Source organism: Budorcas taxicolor, chromosome 4, assembly GCF_023091745.1.
Source record: "Budorcas taxicolor isolate Tak-1 chromosome 4, Takin1.1, whole genome shotgun sequence".
In the NCBI taxonomy this organism is placed as follows: domain Eukaryota; kingdom Metazoa; phylum Chordata; class Mammalia; order Artiodactyla; family Bovidae; genus Budorcas; species Budorcas taxicolor.
The window spans coordinates 42,939,850-42,961,340 of NC_068913.1; the positions used below are offsets into that span (position 1 = coordinate 42,939,850).

The window sequence follows — 21,491 nt, forward strand, 5'->3', positions numbered from 1 at the left end:
ATAGTCCTCAATGTTAAGTATAAATAATATTACCTCAAAATACATGTAAATCTGTGAGAGCTAGGGAAAAATAATACCGCAGATCATGAGTACACAGCATGGAGACAAAGGCCTACCCACTGAGTCAAAGAATATTTCCTTGTAAAAAGTCAGGACACCAGATGGAGAGATGAACTACATGTCAATAAGATGTTATACCCATGTAGTAATACATATGGCTTATACACTTGTAAAACACTAAAAATACATGTTAAAAAATATAGCGCCATAAAAACTATGACAGATTACACAATATATCGTATTACTTCTTCACTCACACTAAATCATTAACGTAATGCCGAGTATACTGACGTGCAACACATGACGATACTACAATTAGGTTCTCAGCAGCCACACCCATTTGCTTTTCACTGTGGCAAAGTGAAAAGCAAAATGAGACCTTCTAATACTTGGCATCTTCTACCCTGAGAGCCAAGACCTCTGTCAAGAAAACTAACTTTGGAAAATAAATAAGCATAAGGCACTTGTTTCTACTCAGAGTATCATCTTTGACATTGCTGAGTATGTGTGCCAAATAATGGAAATAAATTCTTGATTTTTTTTTCCCTATGCAGATCACCAAACAGAAAACTCCCTGACTAGGTTTTATCAAAACTTACTTTATAGACTTTCTGAGGCCACCACCTAGAAAATTGGGGCAAATTTTTCTTCTAAAAACTGCAGTTTGATATCTATTAATATAAACAATGTCTAATGCAACACAGCACATATACTTGACAACTGTTAAGTTTACAGCTCCTTTATTTTCATCAATAAGAATATCTTGATGCTATCACTGTACACCCCTTCAAACAGGCTGCCTGTGACTCAAGGTGCCTGTCACTGGACAAGTGACTTCCCAGGCATGTTAGTAAATGAAGAGCACTCACATTAGTTACCCTTCCCTTTGGCTGGTCCCAGGCAAACTAGAGGTCTACCCAAATTCAGAGTAAACTTTGGGAAATCCCAAATACTTTCTTGGAAGTATACTGGAAACAGTTCCATGCCGCATGATTAGAGTTAGTTACATAAGCATGAGTCCCCTGAGACAATTTCTGAACACAAAAGAAATATGAGCCTTGCTACCTGCAAACACACACACACACACACACAGAAAAAGTGTTCAAATATTGTCATCTTGAATACCTTGAATTGTACAAGAATGTGTCAGCCAATTCTGCATTAAAACTGACTTGGAGGTATATTTGACTTGCAAGTAATATTCATGATCATGAAGTTATGATTACTTACTATGCTGCAGAATCATTAAGCTGGTACTCTCGGGATCTGTTGAAGCAGGCTTGTACACCACTGTCTTTCCACAGTCTCTTTATAACTCCAGCAAGTTCTGCAGTCATAAAACCTTCCTCTGCAGCACCAGCAAGCACAAAGAGTTGGCGGGCATCATCCTGAACATTCAAAGGCCATTTTTATTTAAAAAGTAAAAAGACACTACAGATAAAATACATTGTTGATTACAAAAGGTACAATCATGAATTACCTTTATGCTGTCTATTGGTGTCATAACTTGGATTTCCCTAAAATACCACTTTAAAAATTGGCTTAATCAAAAAAGCACAATCTTAAGTCATGTGTCCATGTTTTGTGATATCAGTAACAGCTATCAAGGCACCAGAAAGCTCAAATGACGAGACAGCTCATGAGGGAATATATTAACCAACTACCCACTGACAGTCAGCCATGCATGGAAGATGATCACTTGTGACCAAACAGAAGATTGTATTCTTTGCCTCCCATCACCAAAATGTTTTCTAATCTAAAAAACACATGACACCATTAGAAGTTATTTTCAGAATTGAATTGTCAGCTCTGTGATATACTTTGTAGAGGCATAATAAACTCAGATAAGGAATAAGTAATGTGGAATAAAGCAAGAATAGTTCCACAGAATAGTCTGAGATTTCAGAATACCTTAAAGTGTGTATACATTAACATCAGTGGGTCCAGAAGTGGGGATAGGTGTTTGCTAATCCAAGCATAGGAAACAAACACAGCTCTGAAGTAGAAATAATTCATGATGCATACAGAAGATAGCATGCAAAAGTTTTTAAAAGGAGGAATACTGCACATAAAATTAAATTCTGCTTAAGTGCTGAGCCTACAACGCATGTGTGCTAAGTCGCTTCAGTCGTGTCCAACTCTGCAACCCCATGGACCGTAGCCCATAAGGCTCCTCTGTCAATGAGATTCTCCAGGCAAGAATACTGGAGTGGGTGGCCATGCCCTCCTCCAGCGGATCTTCCCAACCCAGGGATCAAACCCCCATCTCTTATCTGTTCTACATTGACAGGCAGGTTCTCTACCACTAGCGCCACCTGGGAAGCCCAGAGTCTACAACAGTTAGTTATTCTGATCTATAGGTAATAAAACCCACTAAGTCAGGATTGTCCAAGAGATTTAAACCACTGATGGAATTCTAAATTTTCTAACAGCACATTTTAAAAAGTGTAAAAAAAAAAAGTAAAATTCATTTCCACAATACTTTATATCACCTGTATATAAAATATATTTCAACATTTAACCAATATAAACTTAGATATTTACTCTTTGAAACTTGGTATTTCTTTTATACAGACAGCACATCCCAATTCCGATCAGGCACATTTCACACACTCAATAGCCACAAACAGGTAGTGGTAACAGTGCTCTACAACACAACTCTAGTCTTCGGGTAATCACATGGTTAACACAAAAGAAGGGAGATGTGAGGATACCATCGTCACAAAGATTGTTGGGCTGGGATTTGCAGCTTATGTTAGCTGGGTAGACCGTTCCTAACTTTTCTCTAGGGGCATCTTTCCAGCCTGGTGTAGTAGCTCTTTACAAAGTGATGGCACATCTCAGGATACGGTGTACAGAAGGGAAGCATTTGGTGACACAGGCTAGCAGCGGGTACCAACTGACAATATAAATTCATTCTACTGCCAATTTGAGAAACATTTTCTTTTCAGATGGAACCCATCATGAGAAAATAATTAAGTCACTCAGCATGGGAACATATTATTCAAGCATATGTTTCCCTTTTTAGTAAATCACAGGAGAAATGCATGCAAGCAAGTAACACGTGTACAAGATCCTTAATAAACTCCAACAAAACACGATTTCAAGTCGTTCTTAGCACCATTTACCTTATTCCAGTAACTAGTTACTCAGTTTTCCAAATAATGACTTACATATAAGAAATTTCTAAATTTGGTCATTTTTATTTTTAACTAAGTGACATCAAACATACTTTTCTCTATCCATTTTAGAAAAGTGCTTTTCACTTAAATGAGCTTTCATTATGATGTATTTATTCAATTTCCATAAAATTTTTTGATAGAAAAGACTAATGCCCACTGGTATGGGTCATAAGATCACATTCTCTTCAAACTTACCAGGCAAGAAGCCTGAAGAAAAGACTTGGGAAACTGTGGAAACTCTATTTATAAACTGTATTCCCTCTGTAGTATTCAAAAATGTCTTCTCTTCACAAAAATGTTAAGAAGTCTCTTTTCCTTAATAAATAAATTGGAATACTCCCACGTCATTAGCAGGATATTCAGATGTCTACAGATGAGCTTTAAGGAATAAATATAAGCTGGAAGGTACTTTTAAAATTATTCTTACTTTAGGTTTTATATAAAAAGAATCCGATGCACAGAAAGACTGTGCAATTTATTTGGAGTTCCACAGGTAATTAGTCACCTCACCCAATCACACATATTAGTCAATAGTTACTAAGTAGCCACCACCTAAGATAAGACACATTTGAAAATTGCAGAATGATGACAAGTCTTATCATCAACTGAAGTATTTTCAAGATTCACTAGAATGTTATTTAAGAACATTTAGGGCTTCCCTGTAGCTCAGATGGTAAAGAATCTGCCTGCAATGTAGGAGACCAGGTTAGAGCCCCAGGTAGGGAACATCCCCTGGAGAAAGGCATGGCAACCCACTCCAGCATTCTTGCCTAGAGAATTCCATGGACATAGGAGCCTGGTGGGCTACAGTCCACAGTGTTGCAAAGAGTCGGACACGACTAAGGTAGTGACATTACTAAGAACATTTAAGAAAGAAAAACTCAAGTGCACCGAAACAATGTGATGCAGAGTAGAAAACTGATAGGTATTACTGAAGGGCTATAGGTAAGTAAAACAGCTTGTAAGGACTCTTGTTTGTGAAGTTAAGAGGAAATTTACTTATCAGGCAATTACTTGCAAGTATCAAGAAAAAAATCTGTGAATGTAGCCAAGTTAGTATGTTTTTAAATGACTAAGAACTAAATGCAAATAAGATGGTTTGAAGAATGGAAGTTCTAGCTCATACAAACTAGGCATTTGGGGAACTCAGAAAAGAGATAAGAAATGCTATCTGCTATCATGTCAAGAGACGCATAATAGCCTCTTTTCCCACACTGACGATGAGCGAGCACCTGTTACTCAGCGACAATACATACGGCTGTTTTCTGATTTCTGATATATCAAGGTTCATTAAAGGGAAGAAGTAGACTTTGTGCTTAGACACAGAGCAGAAAAAGAATTCTTAGGGCAAAGGAGAGCAGATTTCAATTCAATAAAAGCACTTTTTAACAACCAAAGCCACCTAAAAAACAAGAAATGGAGGGAGAGGGAGAGACTGAAATTTTAAGCAAAGGCTACATGATTGCTTACTGTGATCTAGCAGACAGAATTTATGAATCAGAAGGAGAGTTTAAACAGAAATCATCAGAAAGCCCTTTACGATAGAGGCTAAATAATATGCTCAAGGAGTGTTAAAAAACTGTGACACCTTCAAAATTTTGGCTGCAGGGAAAATATCAATATATTGATGTCATGATGGATATACACATAGAAATCCTTTGTTTCAATGGTTTTGAATAATTATTTTCATTAATAATATTAGTTAACAACACTGAACACCACATACAATGAGAAATGCTCCTATATTTAATCTACCACATTTCTATAGCATAAATCACTCCTATAAATTTAAAACGACTATACAGCTTTTACCAAAGTTAGTGTACTCAATAGGAAATACTGAGAATGTTAGTGAAATCACCTCTCCACAGCTCCTGGTGCTAATCCCAGACATTAAAGAATTGCTTTGATTAAAAAATAAACATAAAACTTTTTTTTTCCCCCTCTAAAAACAGAACTGTAACTAAAGTAAAAATGACTGAGACAAGGAAATGGGGGGAGGGTGTGCTAAAAATAAAATAATCTAATTTTAAATTGCAGATGGCAAAACTTGACTAAATTGCAGTAAGCATGAGCTTCATTAAGTCAAAAAAAGAAATTACAATATATTACACAAATATAACATGTATTTATTAATTTTACAAATGTATGTATCTTAAAATATTAAATCAATAAAATAAATATTTAAGTGTTCTTTGTATGGACAATAGAACCTACTGTCAAAAGACAGTTAAATATGTAATGAATGATACATGAATTGAGTAAAGTAGAAAAATACTGTGCTGGAGGGACATAATATATTTCAAATTAAGGTAAGTATCACTTTCCACATATATAAATCATTATTTCTCAGACTCAAAAACAATATAACTTCTTCATCATCCTGGTTCTCAAATATAAACCAGACTACTACTATAAATAACTCAAATACTGATCTGGGAAAATAACAAGCAGAAATACCTAGAAACATTTTGAAAAAGAATACTGGGGACAGAGGGCTGAAATTATCAGATATTAAAAGTCTACAATATGTAGAACATCTGGTATTAAGATCAATAGGGGTGGGGAGTCCCAAATCTGAACTTATATGGTAAAGTTGGCAAGATAAATCAGGAAAGAATGCAATTACTTAAAAAACACTTGTGAATATTTAGATAGCCATCTGAAGAGGAAAAAAAATAGTGTAGATCCTTATTCCATCCTTATTCCATGCATACAGCAAAGTTTCAGAGGGATTTGAGGATCTAGCATAGAAACAATGCTGAAATCTACTCCCTAAAAAAACTCTTAAAATATCATAAATATTCAGTAAACCTTTGGTTGAGAGAAGACTATCTAAATTTAAACATAATGGAATAAATAATAGGGGATTTTTTAAAAAATGAAAACCTAAGATGAAAGGCAGTAAGCCAAATGTGAGAGAAGTATGCATTAGTGGACCAAGAGTTACTGTATATGTACATTTGTTGTTGTTTACTGGCTAAGTTGTGTCCATTCTTTATGACCCCATGGACTGTAGCCCGCCAGGCCCCTCTGTTCATGGATTTCCCAGGCAAGAATACTGGAGTAGGTTGCCATTTCCTTCTCCATGGAACCTTCCAGACCCAGGGTCTGAACCCACATCTTCTGCTTGGCAGGGCAGAGTCTTTACCAATGAGCCACCTGGGAATCCCATATATATACAAACAAGCAAAGAGATTAATCAAAACACCAATACTCTAATCAATAAATGAATACAGGATAAAATAGGTGACAAACGTAGAGAAAAAGAGTCAATGAAGATATGGAAAAATGCATAGTTGTATTAAAAATTGAAAAGGCAAATTAAATTGAAGTAAGACTTAAATTAGCCAATATTTTTAAAATTTAAGACTGCAAGATTTTGGCTACTGAGACTGCTAAGAAACAGCGCTGCTGCTAGGAAAGTACACTGATACAGCCTTTCTCAAAAGCAATCTGGCAAATCTGGCAGACAGATATAATGCAACTAACTAATTAAATAAATTTAAAAATCAGAGGAAGAGGAAAGTGGCCACAGTGCAGGAGCCCATTCCAGTATTCTTGCCTGGAGAACCCCAGGGACAGAGAAGCCTGGAGAGCTACTGTCTATGGGGTTGCACAGAGTTGGACACGACTGAAGCGACTTAGCAGCAGCAGCAGCAGCAGCAGCAGTGCAGGAGCATGCTGAGGCTTGGGGGAGAAAGGGAGCTTAAGTCAATTTAAGGCAAGGATTTCTGTTCCTTATAGCCCAGCTTATTCTACGGAAGTACTTCTCAAGCTTTCTTGGATGAAAGATCAGCCCTGTGTTTTATCTTCTTTTGTTTCTAACATTTTAATACTAATTCTACTGGAAATTAATTAAATGACATAATACATTTTTATTAACTTGTCAATTGCTGCAAGTCTGTCTAATTACTTCCCCTACCTCTGTGCTCACTTGTGTACATGCTTGTGTGCAGTGCCTAAGACATGTTTACAGGCCCCTATTCAAGGCTTCCCTAACTGCACATTATTAAAAACAAAATAATCTAATTTATCAGTATTGTCATCCACAGATTAACTACACTCATTATGAGAGTTCTGAAAGTATATTAGGTACAAAATTTGATTGCTCTATGCCAGCCTTGAAAACAATTTTGTTTCCTCTCATTTTAAATAACTAATGTGTAATCTGCTTTGCAAATTCACTAGCTGCCAAATATGAAGCAAACCACAGCAAATGAGTCACCATCTCTTAAAATTTAAAATACATTTTGTCATCAGTTCTCACTCACTCAGTTACCCTACATATTAAAATATAATTCCAGTTAAGACACTGATAGGCTTTTTCGTTTCAATAGGGATGTGGGGAATTACAATGATTCCTGAGTTCATCTGGAAGAGAAATGGATCGTAGCCTTGATATTTTGGTTAAAAAATAGTGGAATGGATGCACTCACCCTAGCAAATACCCATGTCCTATAAATCAAGAGAAACTAAATGTTACTCTGACAAAAATTATAATAGTAGTATAGTCATTATAAATGACAGTAGCAGTAATAAACATTTATTGAAATCTCTTATGACCAAGGCATGTGGTAAAGTCTTGTCATTATTCCTCACAACCCTCAAAGGTAGATGTTATTATTATTTCCATCTTATGATGAAAATGTGACTGAGCTGGGGAAAAAAGAATATATCAGTGAGGAAAAATAAAACCAAAAACGGAGTCTAAAAACACTCAACAGAATGCTAAGGGTAGCATTTTCAAGTCACTCAGGAACAGACTACTTAATACATGGTTTGTAAGGCAAGAGATGACCAAATTATAAAACATACTTAGATTCCACCTAGCAGGAGACACAAATAACATTTCCAGATGAGTGGACATGTTATTCTAGAAAAAGAAGATATGTTTTTAAAAATAATTTTAAGATGAAGAACATCTAAAGGCACAAAACACAGAAGTCAGAATTGCCTGAAGGAAACGACTTCTAACGTAAGAAAAATACTGTTTTAAGACAATAAAAGAAATATCCTGAATAATATTCTAAGAGACTTAATGTGAAAAAGGACAAGGTATTAAACAGAACTGAGTAAAGACTACTACGACGAGTCCAAATACTAAGTTCAATACTACGAAGAGATAGAAAAAGAAAGATTCTCAACCTCAGTAAAAACCAAGAAAATAAAAGCCAGTAAAGAAAAAAAGAGAGTAATTTTTCACTAAGATATTAACAAATTCGGAACAATCCCTGGTGGTCAGTCCACTGGCTAAGATTCCTTGGCTCCTAAAGCAGGGGGCTTGCGTTTGATCCCTAGTCAGGGAGCTAGATCCCACACGCTACAACTAAAAACCCAGTAAAGCCAAATAAACGTACCAAAAAAGATACTAAATAATTCAAATGTTGACATATCTAAGTTAATGAGGCTGAGCTGACACTGATGCACAGTTGCTAGAAGAGATTATTCACTTTGTGTTTTTTCTGAGAACAGAAAAAACTATAGTACCTTCACACTTAAATATCTGGTTATCCTTCAACTTAAGGCTAACACTTCCAAGAATTGATACCTTAGAAAAAGAAACATATGCAGCCTTTCACTATACAGTTTCTTCTTTCTAGAATGCTTTTTCCCCTTGTTTTGGTCTAGAAAACTCTTAACACATGCTCCAATTATCAAGCTCAAAGTCCAAGCTGTCTTTAATTCCTCTTTGTATTCCTGAGCACTATTTCCAGAGCCTCACAGTATTTTAAAACTTGCATAGAGGCAAGGCTGCAAAGACATGGAGGAGACCACTCAAAACCAATGAGACAGCCTGAAGACATTTGTGCGAAAGAGTGACAGTGGCTAACATTAGCAGAGGTAACAGGCAGAAGGAAGGAAGAAAGTAAGTTACTAGGATACAGCTAGAGAGTCTAGAAAGAGTGGGTGAAACAGAACTGACCACGGCAGGCCCTCATGTAGATTCCAAAGCATCAGAAAACCAGTTAAAAAAAAAAAAACCTTGTGTGAGGGAGCAGTTATTCCCAGTCAGTCCTGAAACAAAGTCTCTGAAAGTTGCTCAGCCGTGTCCAACTCTTTGCCATCCCATGGACTATATATACAGTCCATTGAATTGTCCAGGCCAGAATATTGCAGAGGGTAGCCCTTCCCAGATCTTCCCAACCCAGGGATCAAACCCAGGTCTCCTGCCCTACAGGCCGATTTTTTATCAGCTGAGTCACCAGGGAAGCCCAGTCAGTCCTGAAATTAAGCCCAAATCTCCCCCCAGAGGACAGAAAATGAAAATATTTCTTGAGAAAAATATGAAAATAAAAAGACCTCATAAAAAAGCAGCTTGCATTGACCCTTCATTACCTCACACAATGGAGGCTACAAAACCTTTCTCTTTAATAATCACATGTAAGATCTGAATGCATAATACTGTGCATGTGAATTGGAATTAATGTAAAGTACAATTTATTCAATTCCTTATCTTAGGGTAGCTCTCTTGTGTATGACTAAGAGCTCAGAAACATTTCCTGAATGAATAATGATAAATGAATAAGTTACAGCCTGAATGGATAGGAGATAAGGCAAAAATTGTCTGGATATGATCAAATGCTGTTTCAGAAAAGATAAGTTAGAAGAATGCTATGAATTATTATTAAAAATGATCTTGAAGTCTTTGAAAATATTCCTTATTTAAAAAGAAAAGCTTAGTAAATTAATATGCCCCACAACTTATAAAGAAATTTTAGTGACTTATTATACAAAATAAATTTTTACAGATTTCCCCAATATATGTTTTCTAATGATGCTTTCATTCATTTTTTTTTCCTATTAAGTACAAATTGAGCCTGTATATAAAATTAAAAACCTGGCAGATGTGAGAAGATAAAAAGTTATGGTCTCTATACAAAACAGTCTTTATAGTATTATTAGGGAGATAACACATATTGAACACATAAAAATAAAAACTATAAAAGGGGGTAGTAGTAGTAACAGTAGTAATAATATACATCTACTTTGTACCAAAATATTAAAAACTAATCTAGAGACTTACTTAAAGGTTTCTAGAAACATCAAGTTTTACCATGTTATTTAAAAAAAAGAATGAGTGAAGAAGAAACCATACACAAATTAAAAAAACTTAAAGCAGATTAAGCAAGCTACCCAGGACTGGGGAGAAAAGAGGAAAATGTAATAGATGGGCCAGGCTGGGGCTGTTTCCAATCAAACTGCAAACAAGTTACATACTGGGTCACATAAGGAAGCACAGGCACACTGCCTTGCTCACCACCCTGGGGCAATCTTTCCTATCATGGGATGTCCTGGTTTCCAGTTCCTTTACTGCCAAAACGAAGTGATGGAACTAGCGTGTCTCCTAAGGTCCTTGTCCTTCTAGCTCTGAAATTCTGAAAGATGTTTTCTAATGGCAAGTATTTTCTGATTCCAAAGATAAGCAAACTTTATACTGTTTTCATCATCTGAGACTAGACTGCTTTTTAGTCTGGGCATGAACACAAATATTTAGATCATTTCAGCATTCCAAATCACATAAACAAATTCTGAAGAATGCCAGTGTAGGCAGTTTACTGAACTCGGTAGTAACTACTCAAAACCATGATGGCGATTCAGAGGAAGTCAGTATACTGTGTTATACAGAAAACACTGTAATGGTTACTGAGTGGTCCAAACCATCTGATGGATAAGGAAAGCATCCTGGCTACACGGGAAGATTATGAAATCTGTGTATTCTTACTCTACTCCTAAAGCTTCTGACCTACTTCACTCACTACTATTCTTCTGGTCCTGAGACAGCTGATAAATACAGTATGGTGTTATCATGTAAGCTTTCTTTTTTTTTACTCTTCTGGTCTGCTGCAAGGACTTTAGTAACTTACCGCCCGGGCCGAGTCACCGAAGTCAATCTTCAATCTCCCCATGGCCCTAATGATAGCGATAATTGACTGGATGGTGTTACTGTAGACCACTGCTTTGTACTGCTTACATTCCTCTTCTGAATAACCAGCTTCGTGGATAATTCTAAGGAGACAAAAGGAAAAAAAAGAATACTTACTTCCTTTGAGGGAATGGTATACTTAAATAACATCAAAAAAAAAAAAAAAGTTTTAAATCTACTTACTTCATTTGCTTCACAATTGTACTTTTCCCAGATTCACCAGCACCTAAAAAATGTGAAATAAAATAATTAAGGGATTTCTAGTTTTATCACTTATGTATATCCAACTCCCAAACACACACATTCTAACAGTTGAATTTTTTTAAAAACGTTTTTTTAAATTGGAGTTATAGTTCAAACTACAGCACAATTGCACTCATCTCACATGCTAGTAAACTAATGCTCAAAATCTCCAAGCTAGGCTTCAGCAATACGTGAACCATGACTTCCAGATGTTCAAGCTGGTTTTAGAAAAGGCAGAGGAACCAGAGATCAAGTTGCCAACATCCGCTGGATCATGGAAAAAGCAAGAGAGTTCCAGAAAAAAACACCTATTTCTGCTTTATTGACTATGCCAAAGCCTTTAACTGTGTGGATCACAACAAACTGTGGAACATTCTGAAAGAGATGGGAATACCAGACCACCTGACCTGCCTCTTGAGAAACCTGTAAGCAGGTCAGGAAGCAACAGTTAGAACTGGACATGGAACAACAGACTGGTTCCAAATACGAAAAGGAGTACGTCAAAGCTGTATATTGTCCCCCTGCTTATTTAACTTCTATGCAGAGTACATCATGAGAAATGCTGGGCTGGAAGAAGCATAAGCTGGCATCAAGATTGCCGGGAGAAATATCAGTAACCCCAGATATGCAGATGACACCACCCTTATGGCAGAAAATGGAGAAGAACTAAAGAGCCTTTTGATGAAAGTGAAAGAAGAGAGTGAAAAAGTGAGCTTAAAACTCAAGTGTCAGACTTTGTTTTTTTGAGCTCCAAAATCACTGCAGATGGTGACTGCAGCCATGAAATTAAAAGATGCTTACTCCTTGGAAGAAAAGTTATGACCAACCTAGACAGCATATTAAAAAGCAGAGATATTACTTTGCCAACAAAGGTCCATCTAGTCAAGGCTATGGTTTTTCCAGTGGTTATGTATGGATGTGAGAGCTGGACTGTGAAGAAAGCTGAGCGCCGAAGAATTGATGTTTTTGAACTGTGGTGTTGGAGAAGACTCTTGCGAGTCCCTTGGACTGCAGGGAGATCCAACCAGTCTATCCTAAAGGAGACCAGTCCTGGGTGTTCACTGGAAGGACTGATGCTGAGGCTTAAACTCCAATACTTTGGCCACCTCACGCGAAGAGCTGACTCACTGGAAAAGACCCTGATGCTGGGAAAGATTGAAGGCAGGAAAAGGGGACGACAGAGGATGAGATGGCTGGATGGCATCACTGACTCGATGGATGTGAGTCTGAGTGAACTCCGGGAGTTGGTGATGGACAGGGAGGCCTGGCGTGCTGCGATTCATGGGGTCACAAAGAGTTGGACACGACTGAGCGACTGAGCTGAACTGAACTTATAGTTCATTTACATTGCTGTATTACTTTCTGCTGTATAGCAAAGTAAATCAGTTATACACACACATATATGAAAAATATATTTTCCCATATAGGATCATTACAGAGTATTGAGTATAGTTTCCTGTGCTATATAGTAGGCCCTTATCAGTTATCAATTATATATATAGTAGTGTGCATATATATATATATACACATATATATCAACCCCAGTCTACCCCCTTTTACCCTGGCAACCATTTTTTTTAACATCTGTGACTAAATTTTACATCAAAATGGTCTTTATTGGTTTCCAAAATACCGAAAATTTCTTAAAAATAAGTCCAAATATTTATTACACCATAATACTTAAAACTCAACTGAAAAAAAATGCTTTCATTGTTGTTTTTATGTATTCCCTAAAGCACTTAAAAAAAGTTCTTCTTCTATGACTTACACTGAAGCAGTATAAATTAATTTTATTCAAGATTTTGCCCCTCACTGGAAGACATTTAACTGTTTGGCCAATTATCATAATCTTAACCTTTGCCTCTCATGAAACAGAAAGCCAGCCGTACCAAGAAACCATGAAAATTATTTTTAAATATTATGTTAAAATAACAATGTCTCATGCATTATATATAGTCAACTACCATTATTAAACAACTGACAGAGAGCCAACACACTTTGCCAGCAGTAAGGATGCAAAGGTATGCAGGAAGAAATATCTCTGTCCATGTTTTTCCATATTCCCTATCACCTGAGTCATAAACCCAGTCTCAAAACTATTCCTAAAAAAAAAAAAAAAAAACAAACCTCTCCCTGACCCTCTATACTCATGCACGATTTCCTCACCATTTGAGTCTCTAGAATTATGCCATCACAACATGAAAATATTAATCACAAAACAGCCCTTTATAAAATTAGAGCCCTCTAGATACTGAGAACATCTGAGCATAGCACACAGAACAAGGAAGGTGTGACAGCTTCATGCTGTCTTCGGCCAGAGCTACACATCATGGAGCGATCACGCCTGTTAGAGAGACGGGGCTCAGGATTTTCATTATCTGGGCCTCATATTCCCATTTTCCCAGGGCCATTCCTACAGTGCTTTATGCTCCAGTATCACTGAACTTACAGTTCCCAGAACGCCTACTGCTGATGACGCCACAAGTCTTCAAACATACTGTTTCTCCTGCCAAGTGTTCCTCGTGCCACACCAGTGATGCTGTATCAGCCATCGAGCCTACCTCCTTTATCAGCCTTTCCCGACCCACTCCCGCTGTGATCCCTGCTGCCTGTCCCTTTCCACACTTTCCACTTGAAAGCTCAGCAGCTAACCTGTGCTAGACACACCATCAACCAGAAATGTAGCTGAATTTATTTAAGCTATCTGTGATGGATGTGGTAGATGGCAAACTTCTGGGCCTCGTTCCCTTGCCCTTCTCCCTCAGCCACATGTACACAACCAGATCATCAGAGCATCTGAGAATAAGTCACAGTTAAATGGCCTATTTGGAAATCTGGGGGGAAAAACTGCTTACATTTTACTTGTGATTTGATATTCAAGAAATTTCTCCAAGATAGCTGCATATTAAATAGAAAAGCAGGCACTGAATAAACAATGAGGTCATTATTCGTTTACAGACAGCCTTTGAATTTTAGAGGGCATCTGCCAATACAAACAACTCCAAGATAAACAACCCATTATTCATTAATCAGCAACAGTATACTTGGCTCTATGAAAAGCACAATTGTGGGCATCATGGCTCACACATTTCTCTAATTCAGGAGAGGTCTGCCCAAGTCACACACCATGAACAGTTTCCAGCAGAGCTATCTCCAAGGGACCTCTGAGCTTCCAAGGCCCTGCACATTGACTCAGCAGCAGGCAAGCTGTGGAGACACCCCCATTCTGTTAGTGAAACAACTAAGAGGCTCAGAGAAGGCTAAGAGGCTTACGTGACACAAGTCCATGAGGTCTGAGAACCACACAAGGTGAAAAAATCAGAAACAGTAAGAATAAGATGAAACAGTAAAGAACAGAGAAGTTACTAGCTAAACTATGTGTATAGAGATGAAAAATTTTAAATCTTAATGAGAAAAAAGTAAGTTTTCCTAATGTTGGACATTATTTTTACATTCAGATTCACTTCCCATGTCATCAATTATTGTATGAGCAATAGAGAATCTAGTCAATGCTTTGCAGTTCAAAAAAATCCTGAAATATGTTAAACATTTCAGAGTGAGGGGTGGCAGTGTTATTGGTTGAATGTTTAATGATTTTTTGCTAGATACAATGTACCCTCTGTGGAATAGATATCCCAGAGGCAGAAACACCTGGGGGCGGGGGATCTTTCAAAATTTAAAGATTTATGTAATTATTTTCAATTCCTAGTTCCACACAGACTCTTAATAGGAAAATTAGAAATGCTGCCTGGTTACGGTTCCAAAATTCTAAACACTGCTATTCTTTCCATACAGCATACAGGAGACCCAGTACAGTTCAGTCACTCAGCTGTATCCGACTCTTTGCGACCCCATGAATCACAGCACGGTAGGCCTCCCTGTCCATCACCAACACCTGGAGTTCACCCAAACTAACATCCATCGAGTTGGTGATGCCATCCAACCATCTCATCCTCTGTCATCCCCTTCTCCTCCTGTCCCCAATCGCTCCCAGCATCAGAGGCTTTTCCAGTGAGTCAACTCTTTGCATGAGGTGGCCAAAGTACTGGAGTTTCAGCTTCAGCATCATTCCCTCCAAAGAACGCCCAAGGCTGATCTCCTTCAGAATGGACTGGTTGGAACTCCTTGCAGTCCAAGGGACTCTCAAGAGTCTTCTCCAACACCACAGTTCAAAAGCATCAATTCTTCGGTGCTCAGCTTTCTTCACAGTCCAACTTTCACATCCATACATGACCACAGGAAAAACCATAGCCTTGACTAGATGGACCTTTGTTGGCAAAGTAATGTCTCTGCTCTTGAATATGCTATCTAGGTTGGTCATAACTTTTATTCCAAGGAGTAAGCGTCTTTTAATTTCATGGCTGCAGTCACCATCTGCAGTGATTTTGGAGCCCCAAAAATTAAGGTCTGACACTGTTTCCACTGTTTCCCCATCTATTTCCCAAGAAGTGATGGGACCAGATGCCATGATCTTCATTTTCTGAATGTTGAGCTTTAAGCCAACTTTTCCACTCTCCACTTTCATGTTCATCAAGAGGCTTTTTAGCTCCTCTTCACTTTCTGCCATAAGAGTGGTGTCATCTTCATATCTGAGGTTATTGATACTTCTCCCAGCAATCTTGATTACAGCTTGTGCTTCTTCCAGCCCAGCGTTTCTCATGATGTACTCTATGTATAATTTCAATAAGCAGGGTGACAATGTATAGCCTTGACATACTCCTTTTCCTATTTGGAACCCAGTCTGTTGTTCCACGTCCAGTTCTAACTGTTGCTTCCTGACCTGCATACAGGTTTCTCAAGAGGCAGGTCAGGTGGTCTGGTATTCCCATCTCTTTCAGAATGTTGCACAGTTTATTGTGATCCACACAGTCAAAGGCTTTGGCACAGTCAATAAAGCAGAAATAGATGTTTTTCTGGAATTCGCTTGCATTTTCTATGATCCAGTGGATGTTGGCAATTTGATCTCTGGTTCCTCTGCCTTTCTAAAACCAGCTTGAACATCTGGAAGTTCATGGTACACATATTGCTGAAGCCTGGCTTGGAGAATTTTGAGCATTACTGTACTAGCATGTGATATGAGTGCAATTGTGTGGTAGTTTGAGCATTCCTCGGCATTGTCTTTCTTTGGGATTGGAATGAAAACTGACCGATTCCAGTCCTGTGGCCACTGCTGAGTTTTCCAAATTTGCCGGCCTATTCAATACAGCACTTTCACAGCATCGTCTTTCAGGATTTGAAATAGCTCAACTGCATTTCCATCACCTCCACTAGCTTTGTTTGTAGTGATGCTTTCTATGGCCCACTTGACTTTGCATTCCAGGATGTCTGGCTCTAGGTGAGTGATCACACCATCATGATTATCTTGGTCATGAAGATCTTTTTTGTACAGTTCTTCTGTGTATTCTTGCCATATCTTCTTAATATCTTCTGCTTCTGTTAGGTTCCTACCATTTCTGTCCTTTATCGAGCCCATCTTTGCATGAAATGTTTCCTTGGTATCTCTAATTTTCTTGAAGAGATCTCTAGTCTTTCCCATCCTGTTGTTTTCCTCTGTTTCTTTGCATTGATCGCTAAGGAAGGCTTTCTTATCTCTTCTTGCTATTCTTTGGAACTCTGCATTCAGATGCTGATATCTTTCCTTTTCTCCTTTGCTTTTCGCTTCTCTTCTTTTCACAGCTATTTGGAAGGCCTCCCCAGACAGCCACTTTGTGTTTTTGAATTTCTTTCCCATGGGGATGGTCTTGATTCCTGTCTCCTGTACAATGTCAGGAACCTCCATCCATAGTTCATCAGGCACTCTGTCAGTCTGATCTAGTCCCTTAAATCTATTTCTCACTTCCACTGTATAATCATAAGAGATTTGATTTAGGTCATACCTGAATGGTCTAGTGGTTTCCCTACTTTTTTCAATGTAAGTCTGAATTTGGCAATAAGGAGTTCATGATCTGAGCCACAGTCAGCTCCTGATCTTGTTTTTGCTGACAGTATAGAGCTTCTCCATCTTTGGCTGCAAAGAATATAATCAATCTGATTTCAGTGTTGACCATCTATCTGGTGATGTCCATATGTAGAGTCTTCTCTTGTGTTGTTGGAAGAGGGTGTTTGCTATGACCAGTGCATTTTCTTGGCAAAATTCTATTAGTCTTTGCCCTGCTTCATTCTGCATTCCAAGGCCAAATTTGCCTGTTACTCCAGGTGTTTCTTGACTTCCTACTTTTGCATTCCTGTCTCCTATAATGAAAAGGACATCTTTTTTGGGTGTTAGTTCTAAAAGGTCTTGTAGGTCTTCATAGAACCGTTCAACTTCAGCTTCTTCAGCATTACTGGTTGGGGCATAGACTTGGATTACTATGATACTGAGTGGTTTGCCTTGGAAATGAACAGAGATCTTTCTGTCGTTTTTGAGATTGCATCCAAGTACTGCATTTTGGACACTTTTGTGACCATGATGGCTACTCCATTTCTTCTAAGGGATTCCTGCCCAACTAGTTCCCTACAAATCTCAGCACAGTCTTGTCTGAGAGATGGACAGGAAGCAATTGTTTATATATTTAAAAAAAAACAAACAAAAACAAACCTCAGAGGTCATGGAGGCAGGATCAAGGAGAAAAGGGTAAATTTTCCTAGCAGGACTCAGCTAGGCAGCTATCACTTTTCAATTCTATCCATAGGCGAGATTAGAGTGAGAGAACCCTTCTTTCAAGACGACACAAGGAATATGTAACACCTATCGTCAGGAGAGATCCTAGTCACAGACTCTTGCAGTCACAAAACTGACCCAGTCAAGGTGACTAGGTGGCCTCTAAAGTAACTCTCGACAAGCTGGTTGGTGTGAAATGAGAGACTTCAGGGTAGTGGTCAAAAATGTGTGCAACATGGCCACAGGAACCATAAGGCCACTGAGGGGGATCCCCCAGGCCTCTCTTTAAAGAGGAAGTGGCAGATGGAAAACTGCAAGTCTGTGAGCAACACTGCACCCAGCAGTTGTGTGAAGTGGAGCTCGGCATCTGGTAACATACCACACAGATGATGGGAGAGTAAGGGCATACCACCACAGTGACGCAGACAGGGACTCACCTGCAGGCACGGCTACGTGTGCAGGCCTGCTCATTAACAGCACATTAAGTGCTGACAAGGAGAGACAAGAGGAGGGGAAACACTAAAATCATATAAAGGTCTAAGTCAAGTCACCAAGGCTAGATTCTAAGGTCATGAATAGAATTATGTGAAGGTGATAAGCAAATAGTGCCTACTCCTGATGTTTGTTGAGAGGCTGTCTAGGGAAGTTAGGAATTTTAACTGTAGTGAAGTGTAAAAGAAAAAAGACCTCCAACCTCAGAACACAAACGTCTTTTCCCCAATATTCTTTGACCAGGACATCCCTGGTGCCTGAATGGTAAAGAACTGCCTGCCCATGAAAAGATGCAGGTCCTATCCCTGGGTTGGGAAGATCCTCTGGAGAGGAATGGCAAGGCACTCCATATTTTTGCCTAGGAAATCCCATGGACAGAGGATCCTGACAGGCTACAGTCCATGAATCGCAAAAGAAGCAATAGACTTAGCAACTAACCAACAGTTCTTTGTCCGATTCTCTGCTTAGGTGCATATTTATATAACTTATCAGCATCACAGGCTGTTCAACATGAAAATAGTGATTTAGCCAAAGTCATCTTATGCTGAGCTCCTGAAAAACTCAGTTCAGTTCAGTCATTCAGTCATGTCCAACTCTGCGACCCCATGGACTGCAGCATGCCAGGCCTCCCTGTCCATCGCCAACTCCCGAAGTTGCCTCAAACTCATGTCCATTGAGTCGGTGATGTCATCCAATCCTCTCATACTCTGTCGTTCCCTTCTCCTCCTGCCTTCAATCTCTCCCAGCATCACGGTCTTTTCCAGTGAGTCAGTTCCTCCTATCAGGTGGCCAAAGGATTGGAGTTTCAACTTTAGCATCATTCCTTCCAATGAATATTCAGGAATGATTTCCTTTAGGATGGACTGGTTGAATTTCCTTGCAGTCCAAGGGACTCTCAAGAGTTTTCTCCAACACCACAGTTCAAAAGCATCAATTCTTCAGCACTCAGCTTTCTTTAGAGTCCAACTTTCACATCCATACATGACTACTGGAAAAACTATAGCTTTGACTAGACGGACCTTTGTTGATAAAGTAATGTCTCTGCTTTTTAATATGCTCTCTACATTGGTCATAACTTTCCTTTCAAGGAGTAAGCGTCTTTTAATTACATGGCAGCAGTCACCTTCTGCAGTGATTTTGGAGCCCCCAAAATAAAGTCTGTCACTGTTTCCACTGTTCCCCCAGCTATTTGCTATGAAGTGATGGGACCAGATGCCATGATCTTAGTTTTGTGAATGTTGAGTTTTAAGTCAACTTTTTCACTTTCCTGTTTCACTTTCATCAAGAGGCTCTTTAGTTCTTTTTTGCTTTTTGCCATAACGGCGGTGTCATCTGCCTATCTGAGGTTATTGATATTTCTCCCAGCAATCTTGATTCCAGCTGTGTGTCATCCAGCCCAGTGTTTCTCATGATGTACTCTGCATAGAAGTTAAATAAGCAGGGTGACAATATATAGCCTTGACTTAGTCCTTTTCCTATTTGGAACCAGTCTGTTGTTCCATGTCCAGTTCTAATTGCCGCTTCCTGACCTGCGTACGGATTTCTCAAGAGGCAGGTCAGGTGGTCTGGTATTCCCATCTCTTTCAGAATTTTCCAGTTTGTTGTGGTCCACACAGTCAAAGGCTTTGGCATAGTCAAGAAAGCAGAAGTAGAAGTTTTTCTGGAACTCTCTTGCTTTTTTGATGATGCAACGGATGTTGGCAATTTGATCTCTGCTTTCTCTACCTTTTCTAAATCCAGCTTGAACATCTGTAAGTCCACAGTTCACATACTGTTGAAGGATGGCTTGGAGAATTTTGAGCATTACTATGGTAGTGTGTGAGATGAGTGCAAGTGGGTGGGTAGTTTCAGCATTCCTCGGCATTGCCTTTCTTTGGGATTGGAATGAAAACTGACCTTTTCCTGTCCTGTGGTCACTGCTGAGTCTTCCAAATTTGCTGGCAGATTGAGTGCAACACTTTCACAGCATCATCTTTCAGGATTCGAAATAGCTCAACTGAAATTCCATCACCTCCACTAGCTTTGTTCGTAGTGATGATGCTTTCTAAGGCCCACTTGACTTTGCATTCCAGGATGTCTGGCTCTAGGTGAGTGATCACACCATCGTGATTATCTGGGTAATGAAGATCTTTTCTGTATAGTTCTGTGTATTTTTGCCACCTCTTAATATCTTCTGCTTCTTTTAGGTCCATACCATTTCTGTCCTTTATTGTGCCCATCTTTGCATGAAATGTTCCCTTGGTATCTCTAATTTTCTTGAAGAGATCTCTAGTCTTTCCATTTCTATTGTTTTGCTCTATTTCTTTGCACTGATCACTGAGGAAGGCTTTCTTATCTCTCCTTACCATTCTTTGGAATTCTGCATTCAAATGGGTGTTATCTTTCCTTTTCTCCTTTGCCTTTTGCTTCTCTTCTATTCACAGCTATCTGTAAGGCCTCCTCAGACAACCATTTTGCCTTTTTGCTTTTCTTTTTCTTGGGGATGGTCTTGATCCCTGCCGCCTGTAGAACGTCACGAACCTCCGTCCATAATTCTTCAGGCACTCTGTCTAACAGATCTAATCCCTTGAATCTATTTCTCACTTTCACTGTATAATTGTAAGGCATTTGATTTAGGTCATACCTGAGTGGTCTAGTGGTTTTCCCTACTTTCTTTAATTTAAGTCTGAATTTGGCAATAAGGAGTTTATGGTGTGCCACAGTCAGCTCCTGGTCCTTTTTTTGCTGACTGTATAGACCTTTCCATCTTTGGCTGCCAGGAATATAATCAATCTGATTTCAGTATTGACCATCTGGTGATGTCCATGTGTAGTCTTGTCTTCTGTCGTTGGAAAAGGGTGTTTGCTATGACCAGTATGTTCTCTTGGTAAAACTCTATTAGCCTTTGCCATGCTTCATTCTGTACTCCAAGGCCAAATCTGCCTGTTACTCCAGGTATTTCTTGACT

At 38.8% G+C, this 21,491-nt stretch overlaps 1 protein-coding gene across 1 annotated transcript in view; it reads right to left on the reverse strand.

Annotated features, from left to right (window-relative positions):
* GNAI1 (G protein subunit alpha i1) overlaps positions 1-21,491 on the reverse strand; it is a 102,303-nt gene that overhangs the window by 20,370 nt on the left and 60,442 nt on the right. The window contains exons 2-4 of the mRNA XM_052638549.1: positions 11,353-11,395; positions 11,111-11,252; positions 1,291-1,448 (exon numbers count right to left, since the gene is read on the reverse strand). Coding sequence (XP_052494509.1) covers positions 1,291-1,448; positions 11,111-11,252; positions 11,353-11,395 — 343 coding nt within the window. The remainder of the gene's footprint in view (positions 1-1,290; positions 1,449-11,110; positions 11,253-11,352; positions 11,396-21,491) is intronic.